The 20,174-nt window shown below is 38.9% G+C and overlaps 1 protein-coding gene across 2 annotated transcripts in view; it reads left to right on the top strand.

Moving 5' to 3' along the window:
* The first annotated feature begins 1,634 nt into the window (after positions 1-1,634).
* Positions 1,635-20,174, top strand: part of MAML1 (mastermind like transcriptional coactivator 1) — a 39,670-nt gene continuing 21,130 nt past the window's right edge. For both annotated transcript variants that reach the window (XM_087709476.1, XM_014053209.2), the window contains exon 1: positions 1,635-2,420. In XM_087709476.1, coding sequence (XP_087565602.1) covers positions 2,001-2,420 — 420 coding nt within the window. In that variant the 5' untranslated portion in view covers positions 1,635-2,000. The remainder of the gene's footprint in view (positions 2,421-20,174) is intronic.

Genomic DNA, 20,174 nt, shown 5'->3' with positions numbered 1-20,174 from the left:
GTAATGGTTCCAAATTGGTTTCATAATGAGTATCTTGCTTTTAGAAAACTCCGCCTTCATGAAATGTGTTTATCTTTCTGAAGTGTTTAAAGTATACAACTTCATATCACTGTTTATAACCTTGTTCTATTATAACATGCACAATTTCAATATGAAAATTGATTAGCATAGAAAATATTTTAATTATTGATACAGTTAATACAGATTTGATTTACCAGTACATATTTCTAAGATATGAACCATTAATTATTGAAGAAATGGAATTATTATTTATGAGTAGCCTTTCTTACGTTTCAAACTTTCTGCTACAGGTAGTTATAATTTGCTTCCTAGAGTAATTGTGACTTCAAAATTATGCTGTGATAGCTTGGTGCAATAAAATAGTCTTCATTCCAGAAATGTTATGAAATGTCCCAAGAATGCGGCCTTAAAACTTTCAAAAGTTCTTTGTGTGTTAAACCTATAAGATACTTTTCCTTAAGGTAACTAATACCAATCTGCTGGCAATAAATGGTTCATTTAATCCAATAAATTGTTGCATTCATTCTTTTTCCAACGTTAGGTTTAAACACAAATGTTCACCAAATATATTGTAACATAAATCACAAGTAATATGCTTAAACTATAAACAACACTAAAACTTACCAGCAATTTAAAAAGCCTAAATTAGATACGCTGGAAGTTACATAAATGTATGTATACCTTACCTGTTCAAGAATTGACACTTTTCACTAGTATGTATTTTAAAATCTGGTCAACAACTGCAGGTGCTTGCATATTTCCAAATACTCTTGGGCGCTTTTCCCTGATCAAATGTCTTGCTGGTAGCTGGTTTTTGAGGGTGTTGAGTGGTCTTTTGAGCTAGCGTCCATTGGTGTACAGCCCTCTGAGCAAAACCGCACCATCAAGCAAGAGGAAAAGAAGCCGGTTTTAGTATTTTCGTGCTTTCCAATTACAGGTGAAAACCTTTCTCCTTTTCTCCAGTTAGCATGTATTTATGTTATCCCGTGGGTTAATCTAAGACTAATTCTCAACGCCCAGGATTGTTGAGAGTTGGGCGTCACTTGTCGGTTAAAAGCGTTGCTATATTATATAAACGGAAGACTAGTACCCGTAAGGATTTCTGGGTTTTAAGAGGACCCAGACTTAGGTTATTCGTTTACACTATGTTAATCGTTAGTCCGGCAAAGAAAACTTTTAAATCAATGTATACTGAGTGGAATACATGGAAGATGCCACTTAAAATGGCAGTTGTCCTTAAAGAAAAGGCTGGTGAGAATTCAAAAGCTTGGTTCGGCCTTTGTTGCTCATTTGCATATTTTCAGTGTAAAACCCAACTACTGTTCAGTATTTACTTTTATATATTGCTACACTTATTGCCCAATACGTATGCGAGGGGCAGGCCTATAAGTTTCAGCCATCCCAGCACAAGCTGCATACGGAGACATTTCCTGTCAATCATAAAGTTCCGCCCCTGCTACTTTTCCGGAAAGGTCGTAGAGAAGTGGGGGAGGAGGAGAGAAACGGAAAGGGAAATCCCCTCCCCAGCTTTTCCTCGCCCTTTTCTTTTCCGTTCCCATCTCCGATTGGCTCTTTGAGCAGTCTGTTAACGCCTACTGCCAGTGAGTGTGTGCGCCGTGACGTCTGCCACTACCTAGGAAAGGCCACCCGCTCCGGACTGGGCAGGCTTCCCAAGTGGGGGAGAAAAAGGGTAAAAAATTTCAAGATGGCGGCGGCTGAGGCGCGGATAACAATGGAAAACGGGAGGTTTGGGTGGCTCTGGGCCTGAGCTACATTGGGGTAGGGGATTGAAATCATCGGGCCTGCATAGGGAAGGCGGGGTCGGTCGGCACTGGGGCGCCCCCGCCTGAGAAAGGCAGTGGTGACGGCCGAAGAAGAGGGAGAATTGGGCTCCGAAGTGCCCGGTGTCCCTCGCCGCCAGCTATGGCGGAGTGAAGAGCCGGCTGCTCCCGGTGCTCCCGTTTTTCCGCTCGCGGCTCATGGTTCTGCCCCCCTGCCCCATGGCGGAGTTCGTGGTGTCGCAGCACAGCGCGGTGATGGAGCGGCTCCGCCGGCGCATCGAGCTTTGCCGGCGACATCACAGTGCCTGCGAGTCCCGCTACCAGGCCGTGTCCCCGGAACGCCTGGAGCTGGAGCGCCAGCAGACCTTCGCCCTTCACCAGCGCTGCTTGCAGGCTAAGGCCAAGCGAGCGGGGAAGCACCGCCAGCCGCCCCTTCCACCCCCCACTGCGCCACCTCCGACGGCTCCTTCGCATCCGCCTTCCTCTGCTCAGGCCCCGGGGGCCGGGGGCCCTGCGTCTACCTCCACTTCTTCCGACAGGCCTGGAGTCAATGGCCTGGACGGTGACACCGCGGGCGGTGAACAGCAACAGCACGGCCGTAGCAGCGCCCTTATCGCGGTAAGATCCAGATGTCGGGGCCAGGGGTTTGTTTTAGCTCTCAGACACCCCACCCTCCCTTAAAATAAATTGTGTATTTGTAGTTTGGACTTAGGCGGGTTCTTGTTTGTCAAAACATTAGCATACTTTAGAAAAGTTGCGAAACTTTTAAAATGGAAAAGATTTACACTCCCGTGCGTATGGTTTTTTTCTTCATTTTAAATTTCAGAACTGTAGCAGTAACATTTTTTCCCGTCTTCCACTGTCTTATCCCTTTGTAGCAAAAGATAATTTAATCACTGTTTGTGCTTGTTTTACCTATGCATATTATCTCTTCACTTTGCTGCTTCAAGCAGTTTTAAAATGGTCCTTGATATTTTTTTAAGAACTTGAAAAATAAACAAAGTAGACATCAGTATTATTCTACTTGTATAAAATTCAAAATAAACTGAAGCAGATTTATTTTATCTAAAACTGCAAATGGATGTATTTGCTTTATACCTGAATTCAGCATTAGTATATGACCTCTGTAAGAAGGCAGAAATAATACATGATGTTTTTATTTCCTTCACTTAAATTCAAATCTTTCCCCAAGAATCCGAAAGTAATTCACCTGAGAGTTATTTTGGTTTATTTTTAGGACAATATGAGCAGTAGGTTTGCCTGAAAGGGTATCTGCTCTACTTAGGAGAACCTCCAATGACAAATGATTTGAACCTCTTCTGCTTTTTTGCACTAGATAGGCTATAAAGTAAGATTATATATTACTAGCATCTTGAGAATATAAATGGAAAACAGAAATGGAATGTCTATGCGGGGTTTTCAGGGAAATCTAGTTTCCTTCTTATAGTGTTCTAAACAAATATTTCTATAATATTTTGTAGGAGTAATTGATAAAGCTGTTTATGCCTATTTCTCTCCTAAACTAGGATTTAAAGATGTATTTGAATTCTTCTGCATCAGCATATATTTATTAACTTTTTCTGGGTTGCTAGAAGAGCAGCACTATATAATCTGGAACAATTAGGGAGGATTGGTTATCTACAGCAACTATTGTACTTTGTTATCTCAGACAATATACTTGTTTATATTCCATTTTCATTTTGAACTATTTATTTTTGAGTTAGGTATACTAGAAATAGAGCAAATTCTGTGGTTTCTTAAAAAAATTGTACAAGAACAAATTATAAGGTAATTGTCTTTTAGATACTTTGGTGTTCTAGCTAAAATTGTTAATTCATGTGAGAGTGCTTCAGGATCCAAGCCTTCAATATGTTTTCTAGATGAACATTTAAAGTTTAATATCTACAAATAGTGGAGATAGAATATAGGCATTTTATTGATCAATGTTTTTTTAAAATTTAATCAAATTTATTTTGGAATTGGAGGAGTCACGTAACTTCTGTACTGTATTAATATCACAACTCAGTATAATTCAGAATACCCTGGAAAAGTGGAATACTGTTTGTTAAAAATTGATACAAGTAAAATCCTATATCTTTTTCCCGTCAGAAGTGAAGGAAATATGTAGGTAAAGTAGAAATGAGCTGGAATAGCTGCCTGTGCTTTTAAAGCATGTAAAATTATCTTTATATTCCTAATAAAATAGGATACAAGAAGGGAAAAGTTTCCTCTGTCATTTTAAATTGTGATCTTTTCACATGGTAGAATCAGAAGTTGTCTGATCTATTAGTCATTTCTTTGTTTAGAAGGTGGCTGGACAGAGATAGGTCACAGTCCAAATGATTGGTCGCATTAATTTTTATTTGACAGTAAAAGTTATATGGAATTTCTGTGCTTAGAAGAGGAAAACAAAAGAAAATGTAGCAATACATTTTATAATGTAAGTTAATCAGTGTTAAATAGACTAGTCACATCTTCAGAGGAAAACAACTCTCTCTCTCAGTTCCTTTAACTGAAATTCCTGCATTGTTACATTCAGTGGCTTAATGACCTCTTCCAACCCTATAATTCTATAATCCACACTGGAAAAAGCAGGCCTATCTAGTTCAGCTATTCTGTGTCACACAATGACCTATCAAATCTATTCAGGAAAGTTTTTTTCTTTCTACCTACCTACTTATCTGTCTGTCTGTCTATCTACCATTCCTGTCATTGGTCAGGATTTCCAAGTTTCTCTGATAACTTACTTGAGATGTTGAATTTTTCAATTAGTTATATATTGGGAAAATTGAATAAAACTTGACTAGATAATATATTCTGTACATGATACTTTATAGATGACTTGTTTTTAATGTAGCATTGAATAGTTTGTGAGTGCTGTATCTTTTAATACTAAAGTTTAGGCTATGAGTAATATATGTCAGTGTTATTTCATTCATTTGCTATTGTGGTTAAGGTGCTGGCCTAGATACCAGGAAGCTGAACTTTAAGCCTTCCTTAAGCATGAAAGCCAGCTGGGTGACTTTAGGCCAATCATTCTCTCTCAGCTCCATCTACCTCACAAGATTGTTGTTGTGGAGAAAATAAGGGCAAGAGTATTAAATATGTTTGCTACCTTGACTTGACAGACAGACAGACAGACAGATGATAGATAGATGGATGAATGGATGATGGATGGATGGATGATAAAAAGCTAATAATAATGTTTTTATTAGTGTTAGTGAAAAATGATATCCATAATTGGTAAATATTACTTAAATTTAAAAGAAATTGGTCTCAAATAATAATATAAAGAAAATATCAGAATTCTCTTCCTGTTAACTGTCAATAACTTTTCAGAATGGTTAATACAAAAGATAAATTCAATATTTTTATTATGTACAATACATATAGCCGCTTACATACAAATGGGTTATATACTGAGAGTCTCTTCATAAGTCCATTTTGTTCTCAAGTCAATAAGCATTAAAAAATGTGTGCTTCAGTTCAGTACTGGGTGGTGGTCCAGTAGGCTTAGGAGGCAGGTCATGGGAGGGCAGGGGTGGTTGGTTTCTGGTACACAGCATATATATATGCAATGTGCCAGAATCTGGCCCTCTCCCACCTTCTCCCACTTCCACCCAGGGTTTACCAGACCCATCAGGTTTGGCTTCAGTGCCTCCATGCGTGGAATGAGAACTGTGCTGCACATGCCTGGAACTCCCAATATAGAGGATCCTGGGAATCGGGAGAGGACAGGAAGGGATTGGTTTCTTGCACGCTGCATATGTATGCTGCATGATGGAAGCTGGCCCTTTCCTGCCTTCTCCAGCCTCCAAATGTGGACAGGTTAGTTTGAATTGGCAAAAATGTACAATTCAGAAATTCATTAGTAACGTCTGTAGTCAGATTTCTGATAATTTGATATTGAAAGAACAAAGCAAACTATGGTGATGGATAGTCATGAGAGAGAGAGGGAGAGAGAGAGAGAGAGAGAGAGAGAGAGAGAGAGAGAGAGAGAGAGAGAGATCGATCACTGGTTGCTGCTATCTTGTTTACATAAAGTTCACCTGTGCTGTGCATTGTCAGGTGCACAAAATCTGGTTATTAGAGTGTGAATTGACTAGAAAATACTTTATTATTATTGTTACTATCATATTTGAATAGTCATGAATGAGACATCTGCTAAACAAAGAGTATTCCAGATGATACTTGAATTTTCCAGAGAAGATATGAGACAAGTACCTTTTCCTCACGATAAGTGGATTCCGTTTGTGGGAATTTAAAATCCAGAGTGTTCACATTTTTTTAGAAAAGCTAATAAATTTTTGTCATTTTAATAATTATTGAAAATTTTGCATAAAGAACAATGAAAATGTTACTTTGTATTTAGCGTTTCAAAAATGAACTCTGGATATTCAACTTTTACCGTTTCTTAGGAATAGGAACCATTGTTAAATTACATTGTTAGGAAGAAAAATCTATTCTTAACTTGCTTTATATTAGAAATATCAGGAAAAGACCACTGAGGTATTATGTGACTAATTTAAAATAAAACCTTTTTACTTCTCTCTTCCCATAGTGTAGGCAGCTGTGTTCAGATGATATCAAGCATTCCTTGGAGGCTGGGTACAGGTAGTCCTCAACTTGCAACTGTAATTGAGCTCAGAGTTACGGTTCTAAGTCAGGCCAATCATTGAGTCACCATGTGACTGCACACAATTTTATGAGATTTTTTTTGCAGCAATCATTAAGGAAAGACTACAGTTGCTAAGTGAACATGATGGTCATTAAGTGAATCCATTTTTGCCATTGGGCATATTTTCTGGAAACCAGAAGTAAAAACAAGTTTCCGACAAAAAACATAAATTGTGGTCAGGTGGCCCTGCAACACTGCAATCATCTGTAAATGCAGATCAGTTGCCAAGCATCCAGATTCAGTCATATGAAAGCAGATGGGAGGACCACCAACAGAATTTCAAAGCCGGGTCATAAGTAGCTCTGTGGAGCCCTGTATGATTGGTTGCTAAGCCACTAATTGTAAATCAAGGACTATCTATATTGCAAAAATAATGGTAACATCCCAGTAGCCAGATGTCTTCATTGGAAGATATTGTAACTACTGTATTTTGCGGCGTATAAGACACACCTTCTCTCCTCCCCCCCCCCCCGAAAAAAGTGGGTGAAAATCTGCATGTGTCTTATACACTGAATGCAGCATTTTTGGCCTCATGAAACCCCGCCCCCTTCACAAAAATGGACGTGCAGAGGGTTTGAGACGCCTGCAAATTTCTCCTGGGGGCTGGGGAGGATAAAAACAAGCAAAGAAGGGCCGTTTTCTGCTCATTTTTGCCCCACTCCCCAGGAGCAGTCTACAAGCCGCCTAAAGGCTATGCATGCCCTTTTTGGGGGGAAAAAACACCCATTTTTGCAAAAAAAAAAAAGGGGGGGGCGTTTTTTGCTTGTTTTTGCTTTCCTCAGACCCCTGGAGCACTTTGCAAGCCTCTCAAACTGTCTGCATGCCCTATTTTTCACAAAAAGTGAGGCATGCAGAGGATTTGGGAGATCTGCAGAGTGCAAAAACTTTTTTAATTTACCTCTTTAAAATTTTGGTGCATCTTATACTCAGGTGCGTCTTATACTCCAAAAAATACAGTAATTAAATTTGAGACATGGCAATGTTAATAGCAATTATATCACTTTTAAGTCATGTAATATCTGGGGCTTCCTATTCCATGTAGCATGCCTAGGATGTGGGCATATTATGGAGATAAAATATTTTTTATTTTTTTATTGCCTGAAATATTGTGTTCTTAATACAGCATATGTATCTGTGTGTATATGTGAAAAAGGTTATTTTTATTGATTTATTTATATCCTATTATTTTTATAAATATCTCAAGGTGGTGAACCTGTCATGTACCGTATTTTTTGGAGTATAAGACACACTCCCCCCCCCCCAAAGTGGATGGAAATGTCTGTGCATCTTACACAGCAAATATTGTGGAGGTGGGGTGCGGCGCAGATCAGTTGTTCTAGCTGTGGTGGCAAACAGGCTCTGGCAATGGGCAGAAGCAAACAGGCCATGGCAGCAAATGGACCAGATGAATACCAGATGGATGCTGGGAGGCAGAGGCACATTTTTTCCCCTTTGTTTTCCTCCCCAACAGCTAGGTGCGTCTTATAGTCCGGAGTGTCTTATATCTGAAAAATACGATAGTTCATGTAATATATTTCCATAATACATTATAATACTTTATATCCAGACACATAATTTCTTTCATGTTGAATGCTGGTGGGAACTAAGATAATTTCATATGATTGATGGAAATAGAGCAAGTGATACAATTTGATTCCTTTTCTAAATATATTCTGTATTTCTCTTATTCTATTCAGTGTTCTTGAGATAAGGTTTTCTGGTTTGTATATAAGCCCACTCTATGTAATTTCATTACTTTTCTATTCAGTTTCTAGTTATTTATGAGCTAAATCTAAAATAGAATAAAGGTTTTTTTATAGGTTGACAAATAGTATTGATTTCTTTTTGAGAGTTCCCTTTCTTTTGAGATTTTGTTCTACAACAGGTTTTTCTTGTCTTGATGCACTTTGGTGGGGCGGTAACTGACTCATTTACTAAGCTTTTGTATTAAGCTCTTGTTTCAAGAGAGGCATCTTATAACTAGGTTGTGTCAAGTTGTGTAGTTTACCAATTATTAATCTGATGTAAGCACAAAAATTAAAAATTAAATGTAATACCCAAATAATCAAAATTCACAGTATTCTTATTAGAGAGGAAAAAAATAGTATTAAAATCTTGCTTCATTTCTTTTTAAAATTTGTAGTGTATTTATTTTGCAATGTTGGAACATAGAATTTGCAACAAAATGTTTCATTATAGGCTCTTTTTATTGAAGGAGCTGGCTAGCAATACCCTCATTCAGTCTCTTCTTAGTTTATCCCTTTCTCTGGGTTCTGTGGCTACTGTTTTTGATTGTTATGTTCCTTTCTTTCCCCCTTTCCTTTTGTGTGTATGCTTTTGAAACATTTGATTTCTTCCCTACCAGCTGTTAGCTTCCTCTTTTCATAGATTGTGCTGCTTGCTAATAGTATATATTCTTGTGCTGTTGTTATTCAGTAACGAGCTTTTATTTGATTGTGAAATTATTGCATGTGAGTATCTTAATCCATCTTGAACATCTGCATTTCCTCTTCTCATAGAGCGTGTATCTAGTTTAGGATTGAATTGTGGAGTCCTTGATGCTTTCTCATTGTGATTACCTAGTCTAGTAATGAAGCATCTGGAAGTAAATAACTAAGCTCGGAGAGCACCATGGTTTCCTTTCTGTGTAGAACTCTTAATAATCCACATTGGATTATTTTAAGTGCTATTGTGTGAAAATAAGGATAATACAGTAGTTTGCACACACTATTAAATATCTTAGATATCAGTATGGAAATTGACCTCTTCCTCAATTCGCCACTGTAATTTTGCAGCTTTCTTGGCATAGTCTTGAGTAGACTCTTTACTGATTTTTCTTCTGTTTGTTGCTTGTTAGAGTTCTGAAGATATTCCAATTCCTGTAATCTTCCAATTAGTAATGATCAGAGCGCTGATCTAACTTCATCTTTTAGTATTGGAGGTTCTTGTAAGTAGAAAATACCTTCTAAGATATCTTAGATTTTGATATGTTTCTTATACAGACCTTCTCTATACTCTATCCATTTTTGTTTGATCTTGTTTGAATTGGTTCACTGGATAACACATTTTTTCCCCAAAAGTTTTGCTTCTGGAAAAACTTTTGGTGATTGTGATAGATCCCTTCAAATTGAATACAAATATAATTTCAGAATGACTATATTACTAGAAATCTTCAGAAATATGAAATTAACTTTTAATTATTATAATGTATTTAATCACATGCTTCTAATGCACTGCATAAGTTCAATAGGGCTAAAAGTGTTCTCCTGATTATTTTTAATTTTATTCAGCATCTGATGTATCTTGGTACAGTGTCCAACAATACCCTGTTTCCCCGAAAATAAGACCTCCATGGATAATAAACCCAATTGGGCTTTTGAGTGCATGGGCTAAAATAAACCCTCTCCTGAAAATAAGCCCTCCCCGAAAATATTGCAACACAGCAGCAACCATGAGGTCACCATGCTTGTTGCCTCCTGCACCTCAAAAATAATAAGACCTCCCTGAAAATAAGGCCAAGAGCTTATTTCAGGGATCAAAAGAAAATGAAACCTTGCCTTATTTTTGGGGAAACACAGTAGTCAGCCAACACTGATGGATTCCAATTGCCCTGATACTGTTTTTCTGTTGGGCAATGTCCTGGTGAAACCTTTCACCATATTCATCACTGACTGTCGAAATTTTCAGAAAAGAAGTCCAAGTGTGAATGCAGAAAATGAATCTTCAATGACATGTTACTTCGCGGTCTTGAATCCTATAAGAAATTTGCATGCTATGCTATGTAGTTGCCAAGAAAATTCTCAACAATATCCGTGAATGCTTTCCAGGCAAATTTCCGTGGCCCCAATAACAGATCTTTGAATTGCTTACCATTGACTATCTGATCTGTGGACTAACTAAAATGCCTAACCTTGGCACCAATTATTCTTGGCAACATCTGTCTCAAATAACAAAAACCTTTACCTTCCTTGTGCTTTGCTTTCCCAAAACTTTTCATCAGTCCAAATTTTATGTGAAATAGAGGCAAAAATATCTTAGTGGGGTTGACAAAGTGGTTCATGTGCCACATTTTTCCATCCCGGAACCATTTTTTTTTTTTTGATTGGGCATTTCTTTTTAACGTTATGTGACATTCTTGCCCGGTTGTTCTGTTTGCATATGTAACAATACTTGGTATATCCAAGCTGCATTCCAGGCAGAAGAGCCACTGCGTTTAGATCTCTACAGATATTCCAGTTGTTCTTGGTATACTGGATTTGCTTCAACAACAGTTCACGTTTCGTATGTTTCACGTGTACAGCATAGGCAACAAATACTGAAGAGTGTGTACATTGTCATTGTGTAAAAACAGAAGGTTGCTATAAAACAGTATGTGATGGGTTAAATTACAGGTTACTTTTGTGATTATCATCTAAAATCTATAAGATATACCTAAAAATGTTCAGGAAGCAAAATCTTTGTTGTCCAGTGTTTTTAATGGCCCATTACCATCCTTTATATAGTTTGCAGTACCCTAACATGGTAAATTAATGTAATTTCCTCATTTAAAAAAAGGGTTAGGCAAGAAATAAATATACCATATTTAGTCATTACAGTGTGTGTTGTGTGTGTTGTATGTGTGTTAATAATAAGGCCATATACTCTTATTAAAAAAATCTCATTACAAATAAAAACTCCTAAATTCAAAACACTTTTTAATGAATGGGAGGACATGTGTTTTGGAATAGGAATTGGCAAATTCTGTTATTTTTAGTAAAAGCTTTTACAGAGAAGACAAATCTGTCAGTCAAGCAGTGCTGTTAGCCTTCAAAGTAGGTCAGGTCAGGAGTCAGAATTTGGGACAACCACAGGAATACTATTTTATAGAGTATAACAGAATCTTGAAAAATGGTCAAGGTTTCTTATGCCTCCTCTTAAGCTTGGGTTTCTTTTTCATCCCCTGTTCTTTCCAAGGACTAAGTTTACATTTACTTGTATTTTTCTTCAAGATTATCTCTATACTCTTTTACACCAATTACCCCATCAGAATCTGTCTCATCTCCCATACATGAAGAAGATACCTACAAGTTACTATGTAAATCAACCATTGACTCACTCCCCAGGCTCTCCCTTGGCAACTCTTCAAGGCCATCAGACAAGTCTTGCCAGCACAGTCAGATGAATCTGCAAAGTCCTCCCTTCTCTTCTTATTGCACAGTAACCAGTACCAGAAAGTCTATTTTATTGGAGAGCACAGAGTTCTCTTCATCCTGGGATTCGCTGTCTATTGATAGTGGGGGCAGATCACAGGAACAAAGTTTGTGCAGGAATTTCATACAGAACTAATGTTTCAGTGTGAGGCATGAACATCTATTGTGTACTCTCACAGCCTCTTAAATTCAGGTAGCCTTGAATTAGATATTCTAAATGACTTCTCTTAAATGTGGAATCCAGAATACATTCTGCATCTTGATCTTCTCCCCAACTACCAGTATAGTAGAGGAACAGTTTCAGAAGTCAAGTATCAGGGAAGTTCAAATTCAGTTTTTTAGGTGAGTATGCGTAAAGTAAAATTTAGTGGAAACCAACACGAAATCCTCAACAATTATCTCGGCACTTTTGCAAGACCCACACCTGACTCCCTCACAAGAGCCAGCATAAGACTTTCTCCTGATGTGACTAACACCTGATCCCTTAAAAGACCCATCACTATATCCTCACCCCCCCTTCATAAGACTTATTGATCACATGAAGCCCTTATAAGCAGAAGAACATCAACACTGACATTCATTAAATTCTGCTGAAGATGTAACCTAGCCTGGTAATGGAACGTTCCTAAACCAACCCACAAGCTTGGAGATCAAATCTCTTCTCTCATTATTTCATGTTCTCTGGCATACAGTTGAAACCACAGTTTATATTCTGCTGTAATCTTGTTTCAGTTTACAAATTATTAATTTGTCTGATCATTGTATGCAATTCAACATTTGCAAGACATTTTGGTAATTATCATTAATGGATCATTGCCCTTGATGCAGGGCATAACCCACTTTACTCCTTTCAGTGACCTTGAAAGATATATGCAATGATTTGTAGAAACTTGTTGGCTGACTCACCATAAATAATTCATGTGGAGGAGAGAAGCTTAGAAATTGATCCTAGGCTCCCTCAAACTTCTCTGGCAAACTTCCATGAAATTGGGATATTGGTTGACCTGCAGTCTATTGAAATGTTCTTGAATGAGACATTGTCCAATTGCTCTGTTAGTCTTGCCTAGCATTGTGCAGATTTACCAATTGTGTATCTATTTGCAGTGGGCTTCCCCTAGGATCTGCTACTGTCTGCATGATCACAGAGTTCAGTGCCTCTCTGATTAGAGAGCAGTGAAACTTTGAGCCTTTCAAGGTATGCCATGTCAAGAATCAAACCCTCTCCCTTCACCTCAATTGTAATTCACTTTGCAGAGTGGTTAGGACAGATAGTCGGGAGGTTTCATAAGAATTTTATTCCCTCTAGGCATGACAACACCGCTGAAAGAAAAGCAATTTCTTTATTTTATTTTTAGGCTTCATGCATGCATCTAGAAAAATGCTGCTTTGTGTTAATATATTTTTGCATTGAACTCTCCCTCAAAAATAAATTGGAAAGAACTTGATATAAAGGTACTATTTTGTAACCTCCTACCAATCATTGCCTTCTGATCTTCACTATTTACACTATTCCATTGTTTTCTGCCATATACAAATTTGGTGAACATTCTCTCTACCTCGTTCACAATGTTAATAAAAATATTAAGATATTTCATGTATATAGGGCCGGACTGAATCTTGTGATATTTATTCAGTACCAATAGAAGAGAATATTTTCAGCTCAAGGTTGAATTGTGGGATCTTTGGTGTTCTCTAAGTTTGGTTATTTTCTTGCAGACATGTCATTACCTAACTAGGTGATATCATCACTGCTAGTGGGGAGTGGGGCTTGCTTTCATTTTATAATGTGTATTAGTGGCTTTAAAAAAATATTTTTTATTGATTTTACACTTATAATAGTGCAGCACAGAGAAGCCTTTATGGCCATACAATCACAATATATATGCATAATCTCATCCATTAACTGTCAGCCTACTTAATACATTATCTATTCTTCTGTCAAATCACATTATTTACAATTTGTTCGTTTTGTCACCTTGTCTTATACTAGTCATAAAACCTGTTCCAAACTTCATAATATTCCGACTCCCCTTTACTTTTTTAGTTCTAGGGTGAGCCTATCTGCTTCTGCACAATCCAAAATTTTCCTAATTATGTCTAACTCTGATGGAATATTTTATTTTTTCCAATATTGCGCATAAGAGGCCATATATAGAACATCTTGTATAGATTTCCCTTATAAGCCGTGGCCATTGTTAATTTCCGATTAAATGTCCAAAGTCTTTCCCATTTAGCCAGTTCCACATTGTAACCAAAAATTTTCACCAAGGCAATCAAAGTTTCCTTAACATGTTCTTCCTCGAGTTTGTATTCCAGCAGATATCTATATAACACTTTAATCAACCTGTCTTCTGTCTCTATCAGGAGCTTATCTAATATTGTGTATTCTTTGGCAATGCCTTCCTTTTTCTTATTCTATGCATGCCTTGATTGTATTTGTAGATAAGATCACCACTCTAGGTGTACCCCTTGTGATGTCAATTCTAGTCTAGTTTTTAACTCCACCTGTTTGTTCAGTATCTCTTTGCATATAATAATTTTTCCATGTTAATTAAATTTGGGTGTATATATGCTTCCATCATGGATAGCCAAATGGGTATTTCTATATAGTGGTCGTGTTTAATTTTGTTCCAAACTAATATCAGGGACTGTCTAACGTAGTGTATATGGAAATACCTATGTGCAGATCCTTTTTCATACTATAGGAAGGCATGCCATCCTGCTTGGAGGTCATGACCTTCCAATTTGAGTAACCTTTTATTTCTTAACATTATCCATTCTTTTATCCATGTAAGAATAGCCGCAGTATCATTAAATTTAGAGATTAATTGATTCAAATTCTTTAAAAAGCCTTTTTTTAATTTGATGGGAATGTTCTGAAACAAGAAAAGAAAGTTTGGTAGTACATTCATCTTTATGACAGCCATCCTACCCATCAGGGATAATTGTAATTTTTTCCACCTTACTAAATCTTGTTTAGTTTTATTAATCAAATTAATATAATTGTCTTCTTTGATGGACACACACCTTGCTGTTAGATGTATACCTAAATATGTCACTTTTTTGACGATTTGAATACTCAATTTCTTCATCAAATCCTTTTTCAGTTCGGGTGTCATATTTTTAACCAACATTTTAGTCTTTGTCATATTTATTTTCAGACCTGCTATTTTCCCATACTCTCAATTCCTCAATAAGTTTCATACCAGCCTTTAAGGGATCCTCCAAAACAAAAACTAAATTGTCCGTGAAGGCCTGCAACTTAAATTGCTTTTTAGTTTCTAATCTCTTTATCTGTTCCTCTTTACGCACATTCCTAGCTAAAATTTCTAGAGTTAATATGAACAACAATGGGGATAGGGGACAACCTTGTCTTGTGCCTTTCTGTATTGCTATACTTTGTGTTAATTCACCATTAATTACTACTTTAGCTTTTTTATTTTTATATATTGATCTAATTGTGTTTATGAACTTATCCCCAAATTCCATATATTCCAATTGTTGGTGTAAAAATTCCCAATTCACATTGTCGAATGCCTTTTGGGCATCAAGAAAAAGCAGTGCAACCTGTTTTTCATTTTGTAGTTCATAATATTCTAGAATATCCAGCATAGTTCTCATATTATTTTTAATCTGTCTTCTGGAAAGGAATCAATTTTGATCTGGATGGATGAACATGGTGAGGAATTTTTTCAACCGTTCTGCAATTATCAGGAGAAATTTTTTATAATCTGAGTTTAACAATGAAATTGGTCCGTAGTTTTGTATAGACATCTGATCTGAATCTTCCTTGGGTAATAAAGCCTCCGTCCATGATAGCGGGGTCTTCGCCTCTTTCAACACAGCTTATAAACCTCCATCAGCATTGGTAAAAGCAACTCCTGGAATTCTTTATATATTTCCGCTGGGAGTCCATCCGGCCCCGCTGCTTTATTGTTCTTTTGTTTCTGAATAGCCTCAGTTATCTCTGATGATTTTATTTCCTCATTGAGCATATATTTTTCTTCTTCAGATATCTTTGGCAAATCTGACTTTTCCAAATAGTGTAGTATTCCTTCCTTTGAATAGTCTTGGTTTTCTCTGTATAGCTGTAAATAGAACTTCTGAGTGAGTCTTTTCTTTTTCTTTGATTGATAGCAAATCTCGCCTTTTTCATCTTGCAATTTGTTAATCCAATTCTCTTGCTTCTGCTCCTTCAACCTATAGATTAGCCACTGCCCCGGCTTATTCTCATTCTAAAAAAAAACTCACTTTTTTCAACTGTGCCAGTTTGGTTTTTTCAAACATGGCCAATTCATGTTTGATCAGTTCCATACTTTCTTTTATACTTCTATTTTGTGGTTTCTTTTGAAGTTTTCTCTCTAGAGTTCTGTATCTTTTTTTCAACTCTATTGTTTTTTGGTTCTCAATTTTTTTCTACCTAGCTGTAGCCGATATCACGATCCCTCTTATAAATGCCTTAGTTATGTCCCATAAGTTTTGTATGGATGTATATCACCTGGCCAGTTTTCTTTAAAGAAAAATCTCAACTCTTGGTTGATTCTTTTAATATATTCCTGGTCTTTTAGAATTGTTCTATTGAATGTCCAACGGCTACTGCCCTTTTGTGTTTTCCAGATAATTCTCATGGGATTGTGATCAGCCCATAGATTGGGTTCTACAGGTGAAACTAAAAAAATTAGAATATCGTGCAAAAGTTCATTTATTTCAGTAATGCAACTTAAAAGGTGAAACTAATATATGAGATAGATTCATTACATGTAAAGCAAGATAGTTCAAGCCGTGATTTGTCATAATTGTGATGATTATGGCTTACAGCTCATGAAAACCCCAAATCCACAATCTCAGAAAATTAGAATATTGTGAAAAGGTGCAATATTCTAGGCTCAAAGTGTCCCACTCTAAACAGCTAATTAAGCCATAACACCTGCAAAGGGTTCCTAAGCCTTTAAATGGTCTCTCAGTCTGATTCAGTAGGAATCACAATCATGGGAAAGACTGCTGACCTGACAGTCGTGCAGAAAACCATCATTGACACCCTCCATAAGGAGGAAAGTCTCAAAAGGTAATTGCAAAAGAAGTTGGATGTTCCCAAAGTGCTGTATCAAAGCACATTAATAGAAAGTTATGTGGAAGGGAAAAGTGTGGAAGAAAAAGGTGCACAAGCAGCAGGGATGACCGTAGCCTGGAGAGGATTGTCAGGAAAAGGCCATTCAAAAGTGTTGGGGACTTTCACAAGGAGTGGACTGAGGCTGGAGTCAATGCATCAAGAGCCACCACCCACAGATGGATCCCGGAAATGGGCTTCAAATGTCGTATTCCTCTTGTCAAGCCGCTCCTGAACAACAAACTACATCAGAAGCATGTTACCTGAGCTAAAGAAAAACAGACCTGTTTTCCTGTAGATATGGCGGGAGGGGCTACAGCTGGGTTTAGTCACAGCCTGATTGGTCCAAAGACTGAGGGAAATTTCTTAAAGTATCCTTCCTTCCCTATTGGCTCCCAGTTTCCTCTCAGTCTTTGTTCCAAGCACTAGCTTTGGTTCCATCGAGGTATTTGATATTTGTGCTTTCTATTATTAATTTGATTAATTGGATATTCTAAATTCATAAATTTCGAGCTGCTGGCCATAGAGACTGCTTTGTCTCAGAAGGAAGTAGTATTACCTGCTCTCCTACCTCTGGGCCTGGGGGAGCTCTGCCCAGACCCTGGGTGCACAGGGGTGACGCTCCTAATTTGCAGCCGAAGCAATCAAGGGCTTCTGCATGGCACATCTCTGCTACAGCCTTGCCGCTTCGCCCTCCTGAATTTAGCCTTTGAGCATACCGTTCCTTCAAGGCTTGCCTCGTCTTCAAAAGACTTGCCGCGCCTTTGGGAAGTGCACCAAGCCTTGGAAACACCACCGCGACTCGGGGAAAGCATGCCGCAGCTTGAATAGCAACCACGACTTCAAAGGCAGCACCGCGGCTTGTTATCGGCGCCACACCCTGAACCTGACCATTCAGACGTTACAGTCCCTGGGGTTCTCTGTCAACTTTCCCAAGAGCCATCTCTCACCCATGACGAGAATCCTTCATCTGGGTACAGTAATAGACTCTGTAGCGGGACTTGTTCGACTTTCCTCAGAATGTCTCACAAATCTTCAAGCCTTAGCATTTCATGTCCATGCAAGTCGGTCAGTTTCCATCCTGACCTTGGCCCGCTTGCTGGGCAAGATGGTGTCATGCATAGGGATAGTTCCCTAGGCCTGTCTTCATTCTCAGACACTCCAATGGACATTCATCCCCTACCAACGCCAGTGGGGGACAGCCGTTTCTCCCTGTCCCAAGTTCCTTTAGTCAAATGGTTCCTTAAAGGGGCAGCAAACCTGTGCCCTCCTCCAGTGCATCGGTTTCCAATGTGGGACCTTTCCCTAGTCCTTAGGGCTCTCACAGGGCTGCCATTCGAACCGTTAAGAGCAGTACACCTCAGATTTTTTACCCTAGAGGTGACCTTTCTCGTCGCCGTTACTTCAGCTCGGCGAATCTGTGAGTTAGAGGCACTGTCATCCAAGGATGACCTCTGTCAATTCCACCAAGATAGGGTCGTCCTTAGGCTGGATCCAACCTTCCTCCCGAAGGTCAATTCCCTTTTTTCACAGATTGGAGGATCTGTTAGTTACTCCCTAACTTCTGTCCCTCTCCTTCTCACGAGAGGGAACACCTTTGGTACCGACTAGATGTCCACCGCGCTTTGCACATTTATCTCAGGCGTACATACCCCTTCCGGCGGTCAGAGGCCCTTTTCCTTTCCTTTCAGCCTAGCACTCTGGGAGCTAGGGTCTCTTCTGCCATGATAGGCAGATGGTTGCGACAAGCCATCACGGCAACTTATGAAGTCTTAGGCCAAACTCCTCCACTAGGGATTATGGCCCACTCTACGCGGAGTGCCGCTACCACAGCCGCGTGGGCCACTAGAGCTCTTCTGGAGGATATCTGTAGGGTAGCCATCTGGGTGTCACCAACGCCGTTTATCCGACACTATCAGCTGGACCATTTCGCTTCGGCGGACGCGTCCTTTGGACGTCGGGTCCTTCAAAAAGTGATGACCCCCCCCCCCCGGAATCAACATCCCGCCCTGGGACCTAGCTTGGGTACGTCCCAGATGTAGCCCCTCCCACCATATCTACAGGAAAAAGAACATTGGTCCTTACCTAAACATTTCTTTTATGTAGATTGGCGGAAGGGGCTACATCCAGCCCTAGGTAGCTGTTAGAGCAGGTGAGGGGCAGTCGGGTGGTCTGTTGTTGTTTTCCTGTATTGTGTTTTTGCAGCTTTTTCCATTCAACCTCGAGGAAACTGGGAGCCAATAGGGAAGGAAGGATACTTTTAAGAAATTTCTCTCAGTCTTTGGACCAATCAGGCTGTGACTAAATCCAGCTGTAGCCGCTCCCACCAATCTACATAAAAGAAACATTCAGGTAAGGAACAACGTTCTGTCTGTTGCTCAGTGGTCGAAAGTCCTCTTTTCTGATGAGAGCAACTTTTGCATCTCATTTGAAAACCAAGGACCCAGAGTATGGAGGAAGAATGGAGAGGCACACACTGCAAGATGCTTGAAGTCCAGTGTGAAGTTTCCACAGTCTGTGTTTATTTGGGGAGCCATGTCATCTGCTGGTGTTGGTCCACTGTGCTTCATTAAGTCCAGGGTCAACGCAGCTGTCTACCAGGAGATTTTGGAGCACTTTATGCTTCCTTCCGCAGACGAGCTTTATGGGGATGCTGACTTCATTTTCCAGCAGGACTTGGCACCTGCCCACACTGCCAAAAGCACCAAAACCTGGTTTAATGACTGTGGGATTACTGTGCTTGATTGGCCAGCAAACTCACCTGACCTGAACCCCATAGAGAATCTATGGGACATTGCCAAGAGAAAGATGAGAAACATGAGACCGAACAATGCAGAAGAGCTGAAGGCCGCTATTGAAGCATCCTGGTCTTCCATAACACCTCAGCAGTGCCACAGGCTGATAGCTTCCATGCCACGCCGCATTGAGGCAGTAATTGCTGCAAAAGGGGCCCAAACCAAGTACTGAGTACATATGCATGCTTATACTTTTCAGAAGTCGATATTGTTCTATGTACAATCCTTGTTTTGTTGATTGTATGTAATCTAATTTTCTGAGATTGTGGATTTGGGGTTTTCATGAGCTGTACGCCATAATCATCACAATTATGACAAATCACAGCTTGAACTATCTTGCTTTGCATGTAATGAGTCTTATCTCATATATTAGTTTCACCTTTTAAGTTGCATTACTGAAATAAATGAACTTTTGCACAATATTCTGGTTTTTTTAGTTTCACGTGTATATCTCCTTCACTTCCAAAATTAACTCCATCGACATCCAAACCATGTGTCTTCTTGACCAGGAGTCATGATTAGTGGCTTACTAATGTTCCTTGATTGGGCTATTGTTTACTGTTAGCTTGCTTGGTAGTTCCTTGTTTGGGGTATTGCTTGCTT

This window comes from Thamnophis sirtalis, unplaced genomic scaffold, assembly GCF_051295495.1.
Source record: "Thamnophis sirtalis isolate CommonGarterSnake01/CBP01778 unplaced genomic scaffold, rThaSir2_p1.2 scaffold_3, whole genome shotgun sequence".
In the NCBI taxonomy this organism is placed as follows: Eukaryota; Metazoa; Chordata; class Lepidosauria; order Squamata; family Natricidae; genus Thamnophis; species Thamnophis sirtalis.
This window is presented reverse-complemented; position numbering and strand designations above follow the sequence as displayed.